Here is a 15,617-nt window from a genome sequence, read left to right on the forward strand (position 1 = left end):
AAGGGGGTTAACTGAGGTGCTTCCCTGCGTGAGTAGATCCCTGCCTTGACCGGATCCCCAATATCACAAAGCAACCCCCAGCCCAGAGAAAATGAGAGCGTAATCAGAGTGGCAGCCCTAGATTTGGAGGCGGTAAAGGGGCTGGGAGAGGAAAATGCAAAGGAAACGGGTTGGGTATTAGAGATGGAAGATATCTCAGAATACTAGTAGAGGAGAGGCCAGGTCAGGAAGGTTGGGTTGTTTCAAATAAGAGGAAGTGTGTGTAGGGTGTGTGTAGTCTGAGGTGCTGGCCAGACACTCGGGTGGACTTGTGCTCACAGACAGGATCGGCCTAAGAATATACACGGTATGGAAGGGCACCACGACAGCCTTTGAGTGACCGGGAGCTAGGCCTCCCAGCTTGGATTGTCGGAAAGCATTCAAATCAGGAAACTAGAAACTGGTAAGGCTGTCCAAAGTTAGTTGAGCCCCTTTAAAAGCCGAAGTCCTTGCACAAACACAAGACCGCTGTCTCTGCTGCTGTTGTGAAGAGGATTTAAGGAAACCGGGAAGGAAACGCCAGTGTTGGTAGGAAAAGCTCTGTGGTTGATCACTTTTTACAGGAAGATCCCCATAGTGCCTTCCAAGACAGGAGGGGTGGAGAGGCTGCCTGCTCTTTCTGGCTGAGAGCAGAATGGGCGGGAGAGGTGATGGATCGGCTATTTCTGCCTCTGCCTCTGGGCTTAGTGGGAAGGGACATATGTTAGAAGAAAGAGCAGAGAACAAATCCAAGCCCTGTGCTTGAATCCTGTCATTAGCTGCTATGATGACCTTGGGCAAGTTCCCTAGCTGTGAAATGGGAACAATTGTACCTCCCTTTCCTGGTCATTCGAAGGTTAGAGACTAATGTCCCCCACCCCCTTTACAGTGGATAGCGACAAATACGTGCTATTACACGGCCCAACCATTGTCATAGAACAAAAAGGCTTGTTAGATGTGTCAGAATTCCCGACCTCGATCACAGGGGTAGGGAATTCTGCAGCCTCTTCCTCTCTAGGAGGTGGGGACAAAGTGGAGGGAGGGCTACAGGAGAAGGGGGAGGAGCTAGCTCCCTGTAACCCGCCTTTACCAGTCTGGCCTGGAGCGAGGGAACCCGTCCTGGCCGCGTGCACCCGAACAGCCTGCCCTGGTACTCTGGTCCTCTGACCCAGTCCAGTCATGACCCTGCGCCCTTCGCTCCTGCCGCTCCGGCTGTTGTTGCTGCTGCTGCTCAGTGGGGCCGTGTGCCGGGCTGAGGCTGGGCCAGAAACCGAAAGTCCTGTCCGGACCCTCCAAGTGGAGACCCTGGTGAGGAGATTGTCGAGCCACTCCCTTCCCCCCCTCTCCTCGCCCCGCCGCCTCGCTCTAAGGCCAGGGATCGCGGGGTAGCCTGGGACTCTAAAATGGATGTGTGATCGAAGGAAAGGAAGTGTAGAAGGTGCTGGGTCTCCAGATGGTAACAGGATCTTAGGAGGAGCAGCCTTGACCCTTGTAGTCTGATCATAGGTGCAGCCCCCTGAATCGTGCACGGAATCCGCTGCCTTCGGAGACACGCTCCACATACACTACACGGTGAGGGGTTTGGGGGGTCGGGGCGTGGCCTGGGAGGGGCGGCGCCGGACTAAAACACGTCAGCTTTGGCTTGGACACGTGGCAAACTGTGCTAGAGAACTTGAGTCCTAGGGTCGGCCAGCACGTGGGGGCGGGAGTCGAGTGTCCTCTCGCCTGCTTCTTTTTCCTCCCTGTTTTCCGCCTGCTCCTCTCGGGCCCTGAGAAAAGAAGGATAGAGATCTCCAAGAAGTGTCAGCCCCATGGGGCTTCCGGTTACTTTTTGCCCATGGGGGTGGGGGTGGAAGGAGATGGGGACAGGATACAAGATTGTTAAAGAGATTTCTTCCACTCGGGTAGTCCCATATGTGTGTGACCTACCTTGTGGGAGGAATGGTGGGGTCAGTTCTTGCTTTTTGTCTTCAGGGCAGCTTGGTAGATGGACGCATTATTGACACTTCTCTGACCAGGGATCCTCTGGTCATAGAACTTGGCCAAAAGCAGGTGATTCCAGGTATGTGACCCGTGCCTTTGTCCTCTTCCTAAGCCCTTGCTTAGCATCTCGAACGTCTGCTCTAGAAAAGCCTGCTAGAATAATAAGGACCCCAAGGATCTTCTTCCACCTCGTGTTCTGATACTCTTCTTGTCCCACACATTTCTGGGGCAAGGAGTTGGAGAAGTGGAGCTAAGTTCACTTGATGAAGGTCGACGGGGAGCCTTTGACTTTCCTCTTGGGTACTGTGGGGAATATGTGTGGCTTCTAGTTCAGTTCTGTCTTCTTCCTCAAGGTCTGGAGCAAAGCCTTCTGGACATGTGTGTGGGGTGAGTATCTGAAAGCTGGGGTTGACTGCCCCCTTTTGCCTGGGTAGAAGGTTTCTCTACCATCCCACCTCCAGGAGGCAGGACCTTTTAGAATAAAGAAAGGACCCTGGACTTCATAGTGGAAAGGTGCAGGTTAATGGGACTCCTGAGGGCATCCAAAGCCCAGGGCACCTCTCTGGCTGTCAGTTTTATTGGGGAATTGAGGTGTTGTAGGGAGATTGCTAACGTTGCCGTCAAGCTGTCAGGTGGAGAAATTCCTGTTTTGGTGTCGGTATCTGAGGTGGAGGGTAAGGGCTTCGGTGGTGCTTCAGATGGGCTGAGGCGGCCAGCTCACCTCCCTCTGCCTGCAATTCTCATTCCTCCCCTCAGAGAGAAGCGAAGAGCAGTCATTCCTTCTCATTTGGCTTATGGAAAGCGAGGGTACCCGCCATCTATCCCAGGTAATGACCAGGCCTTTCTTCTGCTGTCACAAAGGAGTCCCAAGAACCTCTGCTCTGCCTAGAACTTGAGAAAGTCTAGATCAAATCTGACAAAAGAATTGAGCTGGGGCCTCTCCACCGTGAAGGCCACCTGGCCTGGCTGGAGACAGCTGGTGACTTTTTGGCACCTTCTTGAGCCACGTGGGTCCTGCTGTCTACACTACTTACCCCAGAGCCCCAGAGTGTAGCCTGTAGGGAGCCCTGGAAGAGAGTATGGAGGGCCAAGCAAAATCTCTCGTAACAAGTCAGGAGTGGTGGCAGCGGCAGGTCCGTCTCTGTGAGTTCAAGGCCAGCCTGGTCTGCATAGTGAGTCTCAGGACAGTCAGGGCCACTGAGTGAGACCCTGTCTCAAAAGTAAAACAGAACTAGAAACTCTTAGCAAAATCCTGCCATTCCCACTGCTGTCTCCCTGCTTCCGGCTCTCCTGCTCACCTCTTCTCTCACACGTCTTTCCTCTTCTCCAGCCCAGGATTAAAAACTCTGCCAAGAACTGGGTTGCACGGGCTCATTGGTTGGTGGATTTTTTTTTTTTTAAGATTTATTTATTTTATGTATGTGAGTACACTGTTGCTCTCCACAGACACACCAGAAGAGGGCATCAGATTCCATTCCAGATGGAACTCAGGGCCTCTGGAAGAGCAGTCAGTGCTCTTAACCACTGAGCCATCTCTCCAGCCCCAGTTGGTAGAAGTTTTAAGAAGTTTATTTTAGCCCTACAAAAATTCCATCCATGTGGCTGTTTGGAATCAGAGTCCATTTGGTATAGAGGACTCACACACAGATAGATGCTCACTAGTGGTGCTCCACAGATGGCTGAGCAGTTAAGAGCACCGGCTGCTCTTGAAGACCCAGGTTCAGTTCCTAGCAGCCACGTGACAGCTCACCACCACGTGACTCCAGCTCCAGAGGCATCCAACACCCTCTCCGTACTCCAGGGGTGCCAGGCATGTGTGTTGGCACACACATACAATAGGCAAAACAGCCATATACATAAAAAACAAAAAAACAAAACAAAAAAAAACCCACACCTTTAAAGAGATTTTTAAAAAAGAATGCTTACTTATGAAGGTTTATAAATATGAGGAACTTGCATGTTTCCCACCCATAGATTTCTTGTGCTGTCAAAGATCTGTCGCTGAGTCTGAACCATATGTTTAGTTGGAGTTGAGGTCAACATGAGTATCCTTAGCCTGCTTCTGCCCTCTGCTGCCTTTTTGGAGGGAACCCAACCCCACATTTCAAACTGCCAGCATCAAGATTGTCTTCTGTGGCTCAAATCCCTGTTTCAATCCCAAGTCAGAGTTCTGGATAAATCACAGTGATTCTAACACAACCCCCCACACCCTCCAGCCCATGTAGGGGTGCATACCCTAACCTGCCCACCCCACCCCCTCTCCAGCTGATGCAGTGGTGCAGTATGATGTGGAACTGATCGCACTGATTCGAGCCAACTACTGGCAAAAGCTGCTGAAGAGCGTTTTGCCTCTGGTAGGCATTGCTCTGGTGCCTGCACTCCTTGGTCTGATCGGGTATCACCTATATAGAAAGGCCAGCAGACCCAAAGTCTCCAAAAAGAAGCTGAAAGAAGAGAAACGAAACAAGAGCAAGAAGAAATAAACAGTGGCTTTTGACAAAAGGTTGTATCCTTCACTCAATACCCGCTGCCCCCACCCCCTCCTTTGTTTCTGAATTGTTACTGTCAGACAACACCCTAAAGCTGGTTCTCGAAGGTGGGTTTGGGGGGGTTAACTGAAGTTATCAGACTTGTGCTTTCCAGGCTGAGCTTCTCTGTCCACCCCCTTTCCTTCTAAGCCGGGGTCTTACATTTGGCCTGTAGCCCACACTGGCCTTAGATTCCGAGCTTCAGAGCTCTGGGTCCCAAGACCTGTACCCTCAGATATGTATGTAACACCCGCCATACCGTGCTTACACAATCTTTTTTTTTTTTTTTTAAAGAATCATTTATTTATCTGAGTCACCAGAAGAGGGCATCAGATCCCATTACAGATAGTTGTGAGCCACCATGTTGTTGCTGGGACTTGAACCCAGGACCTCTGGAAGAGCAGTCAGTGCTCTTAACCACTGAACCATCCATCTCTCCAGCCCTTACCCAATCCTTTGAGGCCATTTTCATGGGTAGAGAAAAGGACATTCTGGAGCTTGCGTGTGGTTGAGTGGTGGGAAGCTTTGGAGCACCCTCCTCTTGCCTGCTCTGGCTGTCCTAATTTACCCTGAGGAGCTGGTTTTGTATAAAACTAACAGATGCCACAATGCAGTGGATGAGGTTAAACTCCGCCTCCCAGTAGGCGCCTAGGCATTCTCTCCCTGGGACCTTGTTCCTCTTATTCTTAAAGTAAACACAGCAAAGACAATAAAGACCTTACAGGGCTGAGGAGAGGGCCCAGTTGGTAGGATGCTTATTAGGATGCAGAAGACCCTGAGATCAATGCGCACCGTGTAGACCAGGCTGGCCTCAAACTCATGGAGATCTGCCTGCCTCTGCCCTCCATTTCTGGGATCAAAGGTGCGCTCTGCTGCCAACAGCACTGGTGATCTGGTTTGTTTGTTTTAAAGGAATTTTCAAGCTACAGGGAAGTTTTTCTTTTATTTTTGTTTCTCTCTTAAAAAAAAAAAAGTAATTAGTTATACTGCATGGGGTAGCCGGGAGCAAAAGACTCGGGCACTGCTGGAGTACCCTTCTAAGCAAGACACTCAGCTTTCAAAAAAAGAAAGGAAAGTCTCTGGGGTTTGGAAAGAAGCCTCGGGTCACAGGATTCGGGAGGCAATGTGGGCCGCTTCGATGACGTTGTAAGTGGGTGGAAGAGTTGTGTCCTGCGCTGCAGGTGCAGGCAGCTGGGGCAGGTTGCTCTTGTGGTTTACGATGAAGAGCGGGTTGAGGTGGCTCAGCACCTCGTCGCTCACTGAGATGCCATCCAGGTACTGCTTGAGCATTTCCCGGAGCTTGCTGCTGATGTCCAGCAGCTGCAACCGCCTGTGCTGGAGACTCAGAACCTCCAGTTTCACCTTGTTGTATCTCTTCCAGAAGTTCTCCATGCCTGAATAGTTCATCATAATCTGGGATGAAGGTAGAGGAGACTGTTACGGTACCTCTTAGCAGGCGCTGCCCCGTTCCTCACCCCTTAGCAGGCGCTGCCCAGCTCACACCCTCCCTCTCTCTACCTTGGCAAGATCCTCTGTGATGTCCTCCGAGTTCTGGATCTCGGCCTCCTTAAGCTCCTCGGGAGTCAGCACTGAAGAATAGAAAGGCAGTACTTTTTCTTCCTCCGTCTCAAACTTCCTACATATCTCAGCAAGCTTGAGGATCTTTTCACCCTGTTGGGAGTTGGGAAGAGGTTGTGTAGGGAAAACAGGAGTCTCCCTGCTCCAGCCCAGGAACGGAAACACATTTGATGCGGTGCTTGCAGTGCGCCAAGCATTGTCCCGGCGGTTTATAGCCTTACCACAAACGATTCATTATTACTCCCTTTTTCCTTTCAGTTAAGAAAGGCGTTGATTGGGGATGGGGGGAAATGCAATTCACACACAGAGGAGGAGACTCCACAAAGCAGAGTGGGACTCAGGAAGCCCAGGCCTTTCTTGAGAGTAGAGGTGGGGCGGGGCTAAAGCTCTAAGACCCCTCCTCCCCTGCTTTAGGGTTGGCCAATTTGAAGTCAGATAGAACGTTCAGATTGGTCCTTAATTGTTCAGTGTCCTGCTCAGGTTTTGAATTTGTTGAGCCGGTCCATTGGCAGGAGCCTGCTGGTGGGAGACAAAAGCTGCCGGAGTCTGGAGGCCCAGGAGCGGCCATCTTGGAAATTTGCCACCTTTGTTACTTAGCATGGTTCCTTCTCTATCTGTCTGACTTACCAGGGAGCCTGTCCAACTTCTGACCTCGCATCCCCACCTCCCTGTCCCCATCTCAGAGGTCACCCTAAGTGCTCCTAGAGGGTTTTGGGGTGATGACTGCTGCTCTTAGCTGCTTCGAGTGGGCAAAATGTCAACAACAGCCAAAGTGCCTTAGAGGAGAGGCCACAATAAAACCTAACCATGGGGCTGGAGAGATGGCTCAGCAGTTAAGAGCACCGACTATCCTTCCAGAGGTCCTGAGTTCGAATCCCAGCAACCACATGGTGGCTCACAACCATCTGTAATGGAATCTGATGCCCACGTAGGGGAGCGACAGTGTACTCACATATAATAAATAAATAAATCTTTAAAAAAATAAATAAAACCTAACCACAGTAGTGATCTACAGTTTAAGATGGCCATTTGGTGATAGCGCCTATCCCTGGAGCTTGTCCTACGGGTGACAAGTAGCGTCTTGATGAGTCAGTAGTCTTCCAAAGTAATCTCAGGATGGGGTCCCAGAATGACACTGTCTTCAGGAGCAGTCTAGAAAGAACACAGCCTAGGGGTCTTGGTTGAGTTCGTTTCCTCTGCCAGTTAAAGAAGTAAAGGCAGGGAAGATCTGAAGTATAAGCGGGCAGCAGCAGAGAAGTGGCAAGCGCCGATGAAGACAGAGCAAGCAGCTGCCAGTGTTTATGAGGGGGCGAGGAAACCACACACATGCAGCAGACGGAGAAAAAGGCCCTCTGTGAAGCATCCCCGGGGGGCCTCGGGAAGACGAAAATCCCCATTACTTCAAGATGGCGTAAAATGATAATACTGGCGTCCACATTATGAGGGAGAAGGAGGAAGGCCCTGATTACCCTCCCTCGCTATCCTTTACCTTCTCCACGACCTTCTTCAGGGCCTTGAGGGCGTTGTTACTTTCCATGGTGAGTTTGACTAAGTTCTCCTGAGACGCAGCCCGAGCCTGGGTCCTCTGGATCTTGAGTTTCCGAAGCTGCACATGGACCAGCTCCTTGTCATTTCGGATACACTGATTCTGCCACTCACTCTCACGGCTGTGGGCGACAATCTTCCCTTTCAAGGCACTTATGGACTCCTAGAGGGACAGGAGAAGCAACTGACAGAGGGAGACAGGTCAAAGGGGAGATGGGGGGACTGGGAGACCAGTCTGTCATCCTGACCCACCCAGTGAGAGCCCCGAAAGGATCTGGGAAAGATGGACAAATGCAACAGGGGAAAGGGTGTCCCCCGTGCCCACTGACCTGCAGCCTCTGGATCTTTCTCATCTGCACCTCAATCTCTTTGGAGCTTTTCTCATCCTTCACCTTCAGGGTCTCAAAGGCGACCTTCCGGTCCTCCGTGGCATCCGTGTAATTCTTGAGTGCGTCCTGGAACCTCCTCCACAGATCTTCCACTACGTTCTCCAGTTGTAGGCGAAGAAAGTGCTTCTCCTCTAGGTTCTAGGAGGCAGAGCCCAAGCACCAAATGTTTACTTACCCTACAGTGCCCGCACGCCCGCAAACTGCGACCCCTTAGGAACTGGCTGGAGCATTGTTTAATGACTTATGCTGGGAGTGCGGTTAGTCCCTAGTGACCTGGACAAGAGAGTGTGGGGGCCAGCTACGTGAGACAGAATGAAGCCCAGTGTTCTGCCCGTCTCTGCCTCCTGAGCGCAGGGATTAAAGGGTGCACCTGCCGCCGCCACCCGGCTCAGATTTCTTTTCTTATTAAGATTAATTAATTAATTCTATATAAGTACATTATAAGTACAGTGTAGCTGTTTTAAGACACACCAGAAGAGGGCATCAGATCCCATTACAGATGGTTGTGAGCCGCCATGTGGTTGCTGGGATTTGAACTCGGGACCTCTGGAAGATCAGTCAGTGCTCTTAACCTCTGAGCCATCTCTCCAGCCCTCAGGCTCAGATTTCTTAACTCTCTAACGGGAAACTCAGATAGTTTGGATTTTCATGTGAAAGCCTTAGCTTTTTTACATGTAGGAAAATATTCAAGTGGAAAAGTAAGACACAGGCTAAAGTAAAAACTTTGCTGGGATGGTGCATACCTGTTACCACACTGGGGAGGTGGAGGCTGGAGGACCAGGAGCTTAAGGTAAAAGCGGAAAAAGTAGTTCCAGGTCATTCTCTACTACATAGTGAGTGCACGGTCAGCCTGGGCAGAGCAAGATGCTCTCCAAAGTAAAACAAGGGCTTTATACCCAGACTTCTTGCGTGTAGGTTTGCAAAGTCTGTGATGGGAAGAATTACGGACAAAGATCCCACAGTCCTCCACTGTACTAGACAGACGCAGACCAGCAGCGGGCTTCAGCTGGTCATCGGCCACTTTGGGCCTTTGTTTCTTCATCTACAACCCATAAGGCTGAAGCCAGATAATCTCTTCTCTGTCTTGTTTTGTTCGTTTTAGACTTAAAGTGCATTGTTAGCTCTGTGGGTCTTATGGGACTCCTGACAGTGGGAGTGGGGGTGTCTCTGACTCTTTCACCTGCTCTCGGGACCCCTTTCCTCCTACTGGGTTGCCTTATATGAAGGTTTGTGCCTAGTCTTATATCTTGGTATGCAGATATCTGTGAGAGGCCTGCTCTTTTCTGAAGGGAAATGGAGAAGGTGATGGGGAACCGGGGGAAGGAGAGGGAGGGAAGAATAAATTCTCATAGCATTTTAGAACAGTCTTGCCTCCCAAGAGTTTTCACAAGATCACAAGCACCATGGTGCCTCAGTGGAATGGACTTTTGTTCTTGGCTCTGGGACTCTCAGCTGGCTCCGGTTGCCTTGAGCACTTTTCCGGTGTCTCTCAGGATCCCGTCCCCCTCTCCTTCTGTACCTTGTTTTTCAGGTCATCCCACATGCTCTGGAACTCTAGCTTGCTTTCATACTCCGAATCTAGATAGTTCTGCTCCATGGCCATGAAGACATCCTGTAGGTAGTGAATTTCCTTCTCATGATGGTCAATGATTGATTTCCTATAGGAGGCACGGTGCATATAGCACACGGACCAAAAAGGACAGAGAAATTCGTAGTATATTAAGGAACAGGCCAAGTTATGGGGAAGCACTCCTTTTATCCCAGCATCTGGGAGGCTGAGGCAGGTGGATTTCTGTGAGTTTTAGGCTGGCCTTGTCTACAAATTGAGTCCAGAACAACCATGACTATTACACAGAGAAACCCTGCCGCCCCCAAAATAAACCCCAAAACAAACAACCACCACCACCACCAAAATGGAACTGAATGGTCCAAACTTTTAGGCTCTGGCAGGGAGGGAGGAAAATGTTTGGTGTGCGTGTGCATGCGTGTGTGTGTGTGTGTGTGTGTGTGTGTGTGTGTGTGTGTATTTTTCCCCATTAAGAATGAATAAGAATATTTTGATTTTTGCATAGGTAATGCCTTCATATGATACAAAACCAAAAAATCTAAATAAGTTCACAGTGAAATAATTTCTGTCTACTGCCAAATGGGTAGAACTCTGTGTTGGAAGTAGGAGGTACAGCCAGGAACCTGGCGGGGACAAAGGTAAGCTAAGGCTGTAAGACTAAACCCAAATTAATTCCCAAAAATCTAGTGTGCTTAGAACTGTAGTTCAGCCAGGAGGCTTCACAGTACTTCCCAGTTACAGGCATAAGCTCTTTTGGCTCTCTGGCCCCCATACCTTTCTGTCTCAAACTCTTTGGTTAGCACCTCTAGTTCCATGTTGTAATTTTCCTCCAGGAGGCTGAGACGGCGCCGTTGCAGGGTCAAGAGCTGGTCAATGTTGTGCAAGTGGCTGCGCAGCGCGTGGGCGTATTGCTCCTCAGCTTCAGTCAAGTCACTAGCTAAAGACTGGGCAGGAGGAAGAGTTACTGTGCAGGCCGCATGGTATCCGAGAGAAAATAAAAGCGGATTCAGGAGGCTGGGGAAATGGAGAAGCCAGGTCCTCGGTACCTACAGAAGTCTGGTGTGGTGACACCCCTGTAATCTCAGGTTTTGGGGAGTAGAGATGGGAGGGGTGCTAGATCTGGCTGACTGACCAGCCAGCCTACCCAATTTGGTGAGTGAGCGCCAAATCTAAGGTGGACAGCAAGACAGCAAGTACGGAAGACACTTGGTGTCAACCTCTGGCATACACATACACATGCACACATGCACACATGCACACACACATACACACACACACACACACACACACACACACAGAGATTTAGCTATCTGGCATTTTTCCTCTTATTTTCTAATTGTTTTAGGAATGCTGGTTCTCCCCTTCAGTCTTTAAAAACTAAGAATTGTTTAGTATTTGTGTATGTATGCGTGTCTTTCTAAACTCAGGTTAAGTGTACTTCTGGTGTTTCAGCAGACCAGAGACCCTCAGATTTCCTGAAATAAGAAGTACAAGCGGTTGTGAGTTCTTTATGTGGGTGTGAGGACTCGAACCCGGGTCCTCTGAAAGAGCTGCAAGAGCTTGTAACCACTGAGCCATCTCTCCAGCCCTCGCTATTCTAGAAGTGCAGGGACTAGTCCTGGTGGCTCACACCTTTATCCCAGCACTCAGGAGGCAGAGGCAGGTGGATATCTGTGAGTTCAAGCTTAGCTTAGTCAAACCTGGAGTTCTAGGCCAGCCAGGGCTACATCATAAGACCTGTCTTTATTTTTAAAAAGGTGGGAAGAAGAGGAGGAGGAAGAAGACTGGAGAGATGGCTCTGCAGTTAAGAGCACTGGCTGCTTCTCCAGAGGTTTTGATCCCCAGTACCCACATGGCAGCTCACGGCCATTTGTAATTTCGGTTCCAGGGGATTCAGTACCCTTTCCAGGGGCGTTGCATGCATATGGTGCATTTAGCATATATGCAGACACTCACACAGATAAAATGAAAATATTTTTTTTTTCTAAAGAAGTGTAAAGTGAGCAACGTCTTGTGGCTCATAAACATTTGTGCTGACGGGACGACCGTGATAAAGAGCCAGGAATCCTTGGAGAACTGGATGTTCCCAGGGCAGAAAATGATGTGAACCGAGTTCATCTTCTCATACAAATTAGGAAGGTGGCCATGGTGCTGCACATCAGTGATGCCAGGACACTGAGGCAGGAGCATTGCAGATTCCCTGGGCTAATGAGTTTGAAGCCTGCTTTGGTAACAAGGTGTGTGTGTGTGTGTGTGTGTGTGTGTGTGTGTGTGTGTGATATGCATGTATATACAATGTATATCTATATTGAGACACTGTTTGAAGACAGTAGGACTCATCTCAAGAGGAAGAAGGGAAAAGGGAGGGCAGGAAGGCGTGGGGACTGAAGAATGTGTTCTCTTCTCTTGTATTTGAGTGACCTCATGACTATGGGACTCGACGGGAGAGGTGAAGACTGTACTTGGCACTGTAGCCCTGAATCTGGCCTGCCTGCCTCCACTTCCGGCTTCTCGGAATGCCCTTTCTTGGAAGGGCTTCCTCCAGGAATGGAGCCAGCAAGCTGTGAGCAAGCCAAAGCAATGGAGAGGTCATTTGGATTCTAGTCAACAGCTCTCCTGGCCGACAGCTAGGCCAGGCCAGTCAGGCTGAAGTGACTCTAGTGGCAGCCGACAGACTGACAGCCTCCCTGGAGAAAGAGGAACAAATAGCTACTTACACCATGGGGGACACTCCACCCAAGTTCGCCTAGGTGAAGCATTTAGTCTGTTGGCGTCACTGACAGGAGCATAGGGGATGTCTGTAGTCAGCTAGTGCGCCACATCCCAGAGCTCTGCAGCTCACCGGTCTGAGGGTCCCTTCTCCCTGGTAGTTTCTGTTTACATAACCTTGGAGAGGGTCCTTGTGAGATCTTTTGTTAAGAATTTCCCACGTCTTAGTGAGGCTGCCTTGGTGGGAACAGCTCCACATGGGATAGAGCCCAGGGGTTGAGCATTTGAGTGGTTGGGCAGTTGCCTGTTTGTCTAGTGTGCTCTGAGCCCTTGGCTAGGTCCCTAGCATGCAGAGGTAGATGGCTCAGTCTGCTTACAGAACCGCAAAACATCATGATGAAACTGTTGTAAGCTACTAACTCAGGGTGGTTTATTATTACCAAGCGGTAACTGGGACACTTTCACTAGGGAAGAAATGCTTAGGGAATTTAAAAGCAAAACAAAACAAAACAAGAACCAGAAAGTTTGAGCTCCAGCAAAGACCAACACTAAGTAGACTGGGGACAAGCATCGGCCTGGCATTGCAGCCTAGGACTTTATCCCAGCACTTGGGGGCAGAGGCAGGGGGATCTCTGTGAGTTTGGCTCAGCCTAGTTCAGATAGTGAGCTCCAGGGCTGTCAGGGCTACATAGAGACCCTACTCAAAGTGAAGGGATCTGGTTCATATTTGCTGACTTTCAGAAAGTCTGGAGAAGCACAGGGTGAGGCAAGATGGTGGTGGAAAAGCTTGCTGTGCAAATTCAGGGACTTGGGTTTGATCCCACGTTAAAGGTATTAAGGGAACTAACTTCTCAAAGTTGTCCTCTGACCCCCATACATGCTCTGTAGCACACACACACCCACTCACAGAAGCCATCTGTGTGCGCGTGCGCACTTGTGCACACACACACACATATACACAAGTCACCTGTGTGCAGATACTTTGCACACATTGCCTATGCAGACTCATACGTCATCTGGTCATCTGTGGGCACATACAAAGTTCAAAGTTTGTAGGTTTGAGTTTTTTTGTTTGTTTGTTTGTTTTTGTTTTTGTTTTTAGTTACAAGGTAGCTGAGTGTGGTTCACAAGTACAATCTTCGTTTATTAGTTTGTTTGAGACAGGGTTTCTTTGTGCAGCCTTGGCTGTCCTGGAACTCACTCTAACCCAGCCTGGCTTTGAACTCAGAGACCCACCTGCCTCTTTTCCCTGTGCTGGAACTAAAGGTGTGCACTACCACAGCTGGGTCACACGTACAGGATTCAAGGCCAGTCTGGACTCAGAGAGAAAGGAAAGGTGGATGAATGGCTTAGCTGACTTAGTTCACGCCCAGACTCTGGAGGCGGGACCTGCCCCCAAACACATAAGACCCAGGCCTGGTGGCAGGCTCATAGCCCCATGCACATCCACTAATACACATAGGCTTTAAGAAACGGATGCATCAAAATCCTTTGAAAGGGCTGGAGAGATGGCTCAGTGGTTAGAGCACTGTCTGCTCTTCCAGAGGTCCTGAGTTCAATTCCCAGCAACCACATGGTGGCTCGCAATCATCTGTAATGGGACCTGATGCCCTCTTCTGGTGTGTCTGAAGACAGACAACTACAGTGTACTTAAATAAACAAACAAACAAATAAACAAACAAATAAATAAAATTTAAAAATCTTTTTAAAAATGAGAGCGGTTCCGGAACTTCTTAAGAGCATAAACAGATCCAGGCTGACAGCACCTGCCAATAATCCCAGTATCTGGGAAGCCGAACTAGGAAGATTACTAATTTACAGCCATCCTGGGCTACATAAATCTGTTTCAGTCTCCTACCTCCCTCCAAAAGAGCACTTTGATGGCTGATTGAATGGTTTGGAAATCCAGAATTGCTCATACCTCTGTGAGGGAGGGCTTCCCAACCTTGTCCACGGCCGCTGATGTTAAATCAAGGAGGCCAGACCAGTCGAATGAAGCAATGGACTGAGCCAAAGCATCTACACCTTGCCAGTTGCCATGGCGAACACCCTTCATCCCAGCATTTGGGAGGCAGAGGCAGGTGATGAGTTTGAGGCCAGCCTTGGCTACATAGCAAGTTTCAGGACAGCCAGAGTTATAGAGCGAGATCCTCCAGAAAGAACAAAACATCCATAGGATAGTCCTAGGCTTCTACCTACAGCTAGGCAACCGTGGGAGGTCAGTTTCCCTCTCTGGAATGGAGCTTTCTGATACTGAACTGAAGGAATGGGCCGGGGTTTAAGTTGCTGGCGATGCCAGCTGCTCCACTGTACTCATTTGGGGCAGAGATGACCAAGGACAGTGGTTCCTCTAAAGAGGGGGAGGATAGTTACAGCTCGGCACTTCCCTTCTCATCTCAGTGACAACGATTAGAAACAAAGGTTATGTTTGCCACAGCTTGTGCCTGGTGAAGGCTTAAAGGCCCATTAGGTAGATCCGTCTATGTAGCCCTATGTAGCCCACGTCCGCAGTGCCAGCAGTTGCAAATTAAGGGAGGAGGAGTTCAAGGTCATCCTCTGTTACATGTGAGTCTGAGACCATTATAGGAATACACAACTTTGTCTCAAAATAATAATAATAATAATAATAATAATAATAATAATAATAATAATAATAATAATAAACAATCCACTAGCCCCATTCTACCCAGGAAGGCCAGGAAGCCACCCCTGAGGGCTCCTTGAGAGTGTGTACCTTAATGACGCTGTCTTTGCAGTCCACCACTCGTTCAAAGGTTTGGCTGAGGATCTCAATGTCCTTGTGAAGCTCTCTGGTCTTGACTTCCCTGAGGATGGTCCTCCACTGCGTGTTAATCTTATTAAGGTTCAGAGCGCTGTTGTGTTCCTCTTTGGCCAACTTGTCCTGCGTGAGGAGTAAACACAGGGGTTTCAGCCAAGGCGAAAGGTCTACTACAGTGCCATCGATACCACTGAAAAATACCAGCCCCTGTGTGTTCTCCAGTACAAAGCCCTTGGCAGCCAACCCTCGGGCTCCTGTTTGTGGTTCCTGATGCGGTTCCTTCAGGGTGGAAGAGTTTCTAACGACTCCACTCCAGACGGAACATTGGGATTCAAGACAGCTGAATTGGACACCTGACAGCACCCACTGTCCTAATTCCGGGGGCTCAGTTGATACTCCCAAACTCAATTCTCCCCTCCCCATGCTTTGCAGAGAATGACGCCCTCAGCAGAAACCAATGTTATCTGAAGCCCATGTATTTTGGGAACAAGGACTTGAGAGGGACAGGTTAGGATGAAACG

General features: G+C 49.5%; 2 protein-coding genes across 3 annotated transcripts in view; one reads left to right on the forward strand and one right to left on the reverse strand.

The window, feature by feature from the left end:
• Positions 1–1,130: 1,130 nt before the first annotated feature.
• Positions 1,131–6,675, forward strand: FKBP11 (FKBP prolyl isomerase 11). Of its 2 annotated transcripts, XM_080939138.1 has the most exons (7): positions 1,131–1,326; positions 1,525–1,590; positions 1,993–2,080; positions 2,355–2,388; positions 2,758–2,828; positions 4,267–4,507; positions 6,576–6,675. In XM_080939138.1, the coding sequence occupies exons 1-6, from the start codon at positions 1,198–1,200 to the stop codon at positions 4,482–4,484; spliced, it is 606 nt and encodes a 201-aa protein (XP_080795264.1). In that variant the 5' UTR covers positions 1,131–1,197; the 3' UTR covers positions 4,485–4,507; positions 6,576–6,675. The 2 variants fall into 2 exon arrangements, with proteins under 2 accessions (XP_080795264.1, XP_080795263.1); XM_080939137.1 differs by lacking the exon at positions 6,576–6,675 and having other exon boundaries at positions 4,267–4,569.
• The window catches only part of DRC2 (dynein regulatory complex subunit 2), a gene marked incomplete at both ends in the record, with an annotated part of 10,196 nt that continues 212 nt past the window's right edge, over positions 5,634–15,617 (reverse strand). The window contains 7 exons of the mRNA XM_080939124.1: positions 5,634–5,942; positions 6,048–6,200; positions 7,597–7,815; positions 7,982–8,179; positions 9,561–9,699; positions 10,383–10,552; positions 15,052–15,219. Of these exons, the coding sequence (XP_080795250.1) occupies positions 5,634–5,942; positions 6,048–6,200; positions 7,597–7,815; positions 7,982–8,179; positions 9,561–9,699; positions 10,383–10,552; positions 15,052–15,219 (1,356 nt within the window). The remainder of the gene's footprint in view (positions 5,943–6,047; positions 6,201–7,596; positions 7,816–7,981; positions 8,180–9,560; positions 9,700–10,382; positions 10,553–15,051; positions 15,220–15,617) is intronic.

This window comes from Micromys minutus (genome assembly GCF_963924665.1).
Source record: "Micromys minutus genome assembly, chromosome: 27".
Taxonomy (NCBI): Eukaryota; Metazoa; Chordata; class Mammalia; order Rodentia; family Muridae; genus Micromys; species Micromys minutus.

Bases quoted from the DNA above. Each gene is read 5' to 3' on its own strand.
- FKBP11 (XM_080939138.1), top strand. From the start codon at position 1,198: ATGACCCTGCGCCCTTCGCTCCTGCCGCTCCGGCTGTTGTTGCTGCTG. The intron at 1,327-1,524 runs GTGAGGAGATTG...GTCTGATCATAG, and splicing joins CCCTCCAAGTGGAGACCCTG to GTGCAGCCCCCTGAATCGTG. The intron at 2,081-2,354 runs GTATGTGACCCG...TTCTTCCTCAAG, and splicing joins CCAAAAGCAGGTGATTCCAG to GTCTGGAGCAAAGCCTTCTG.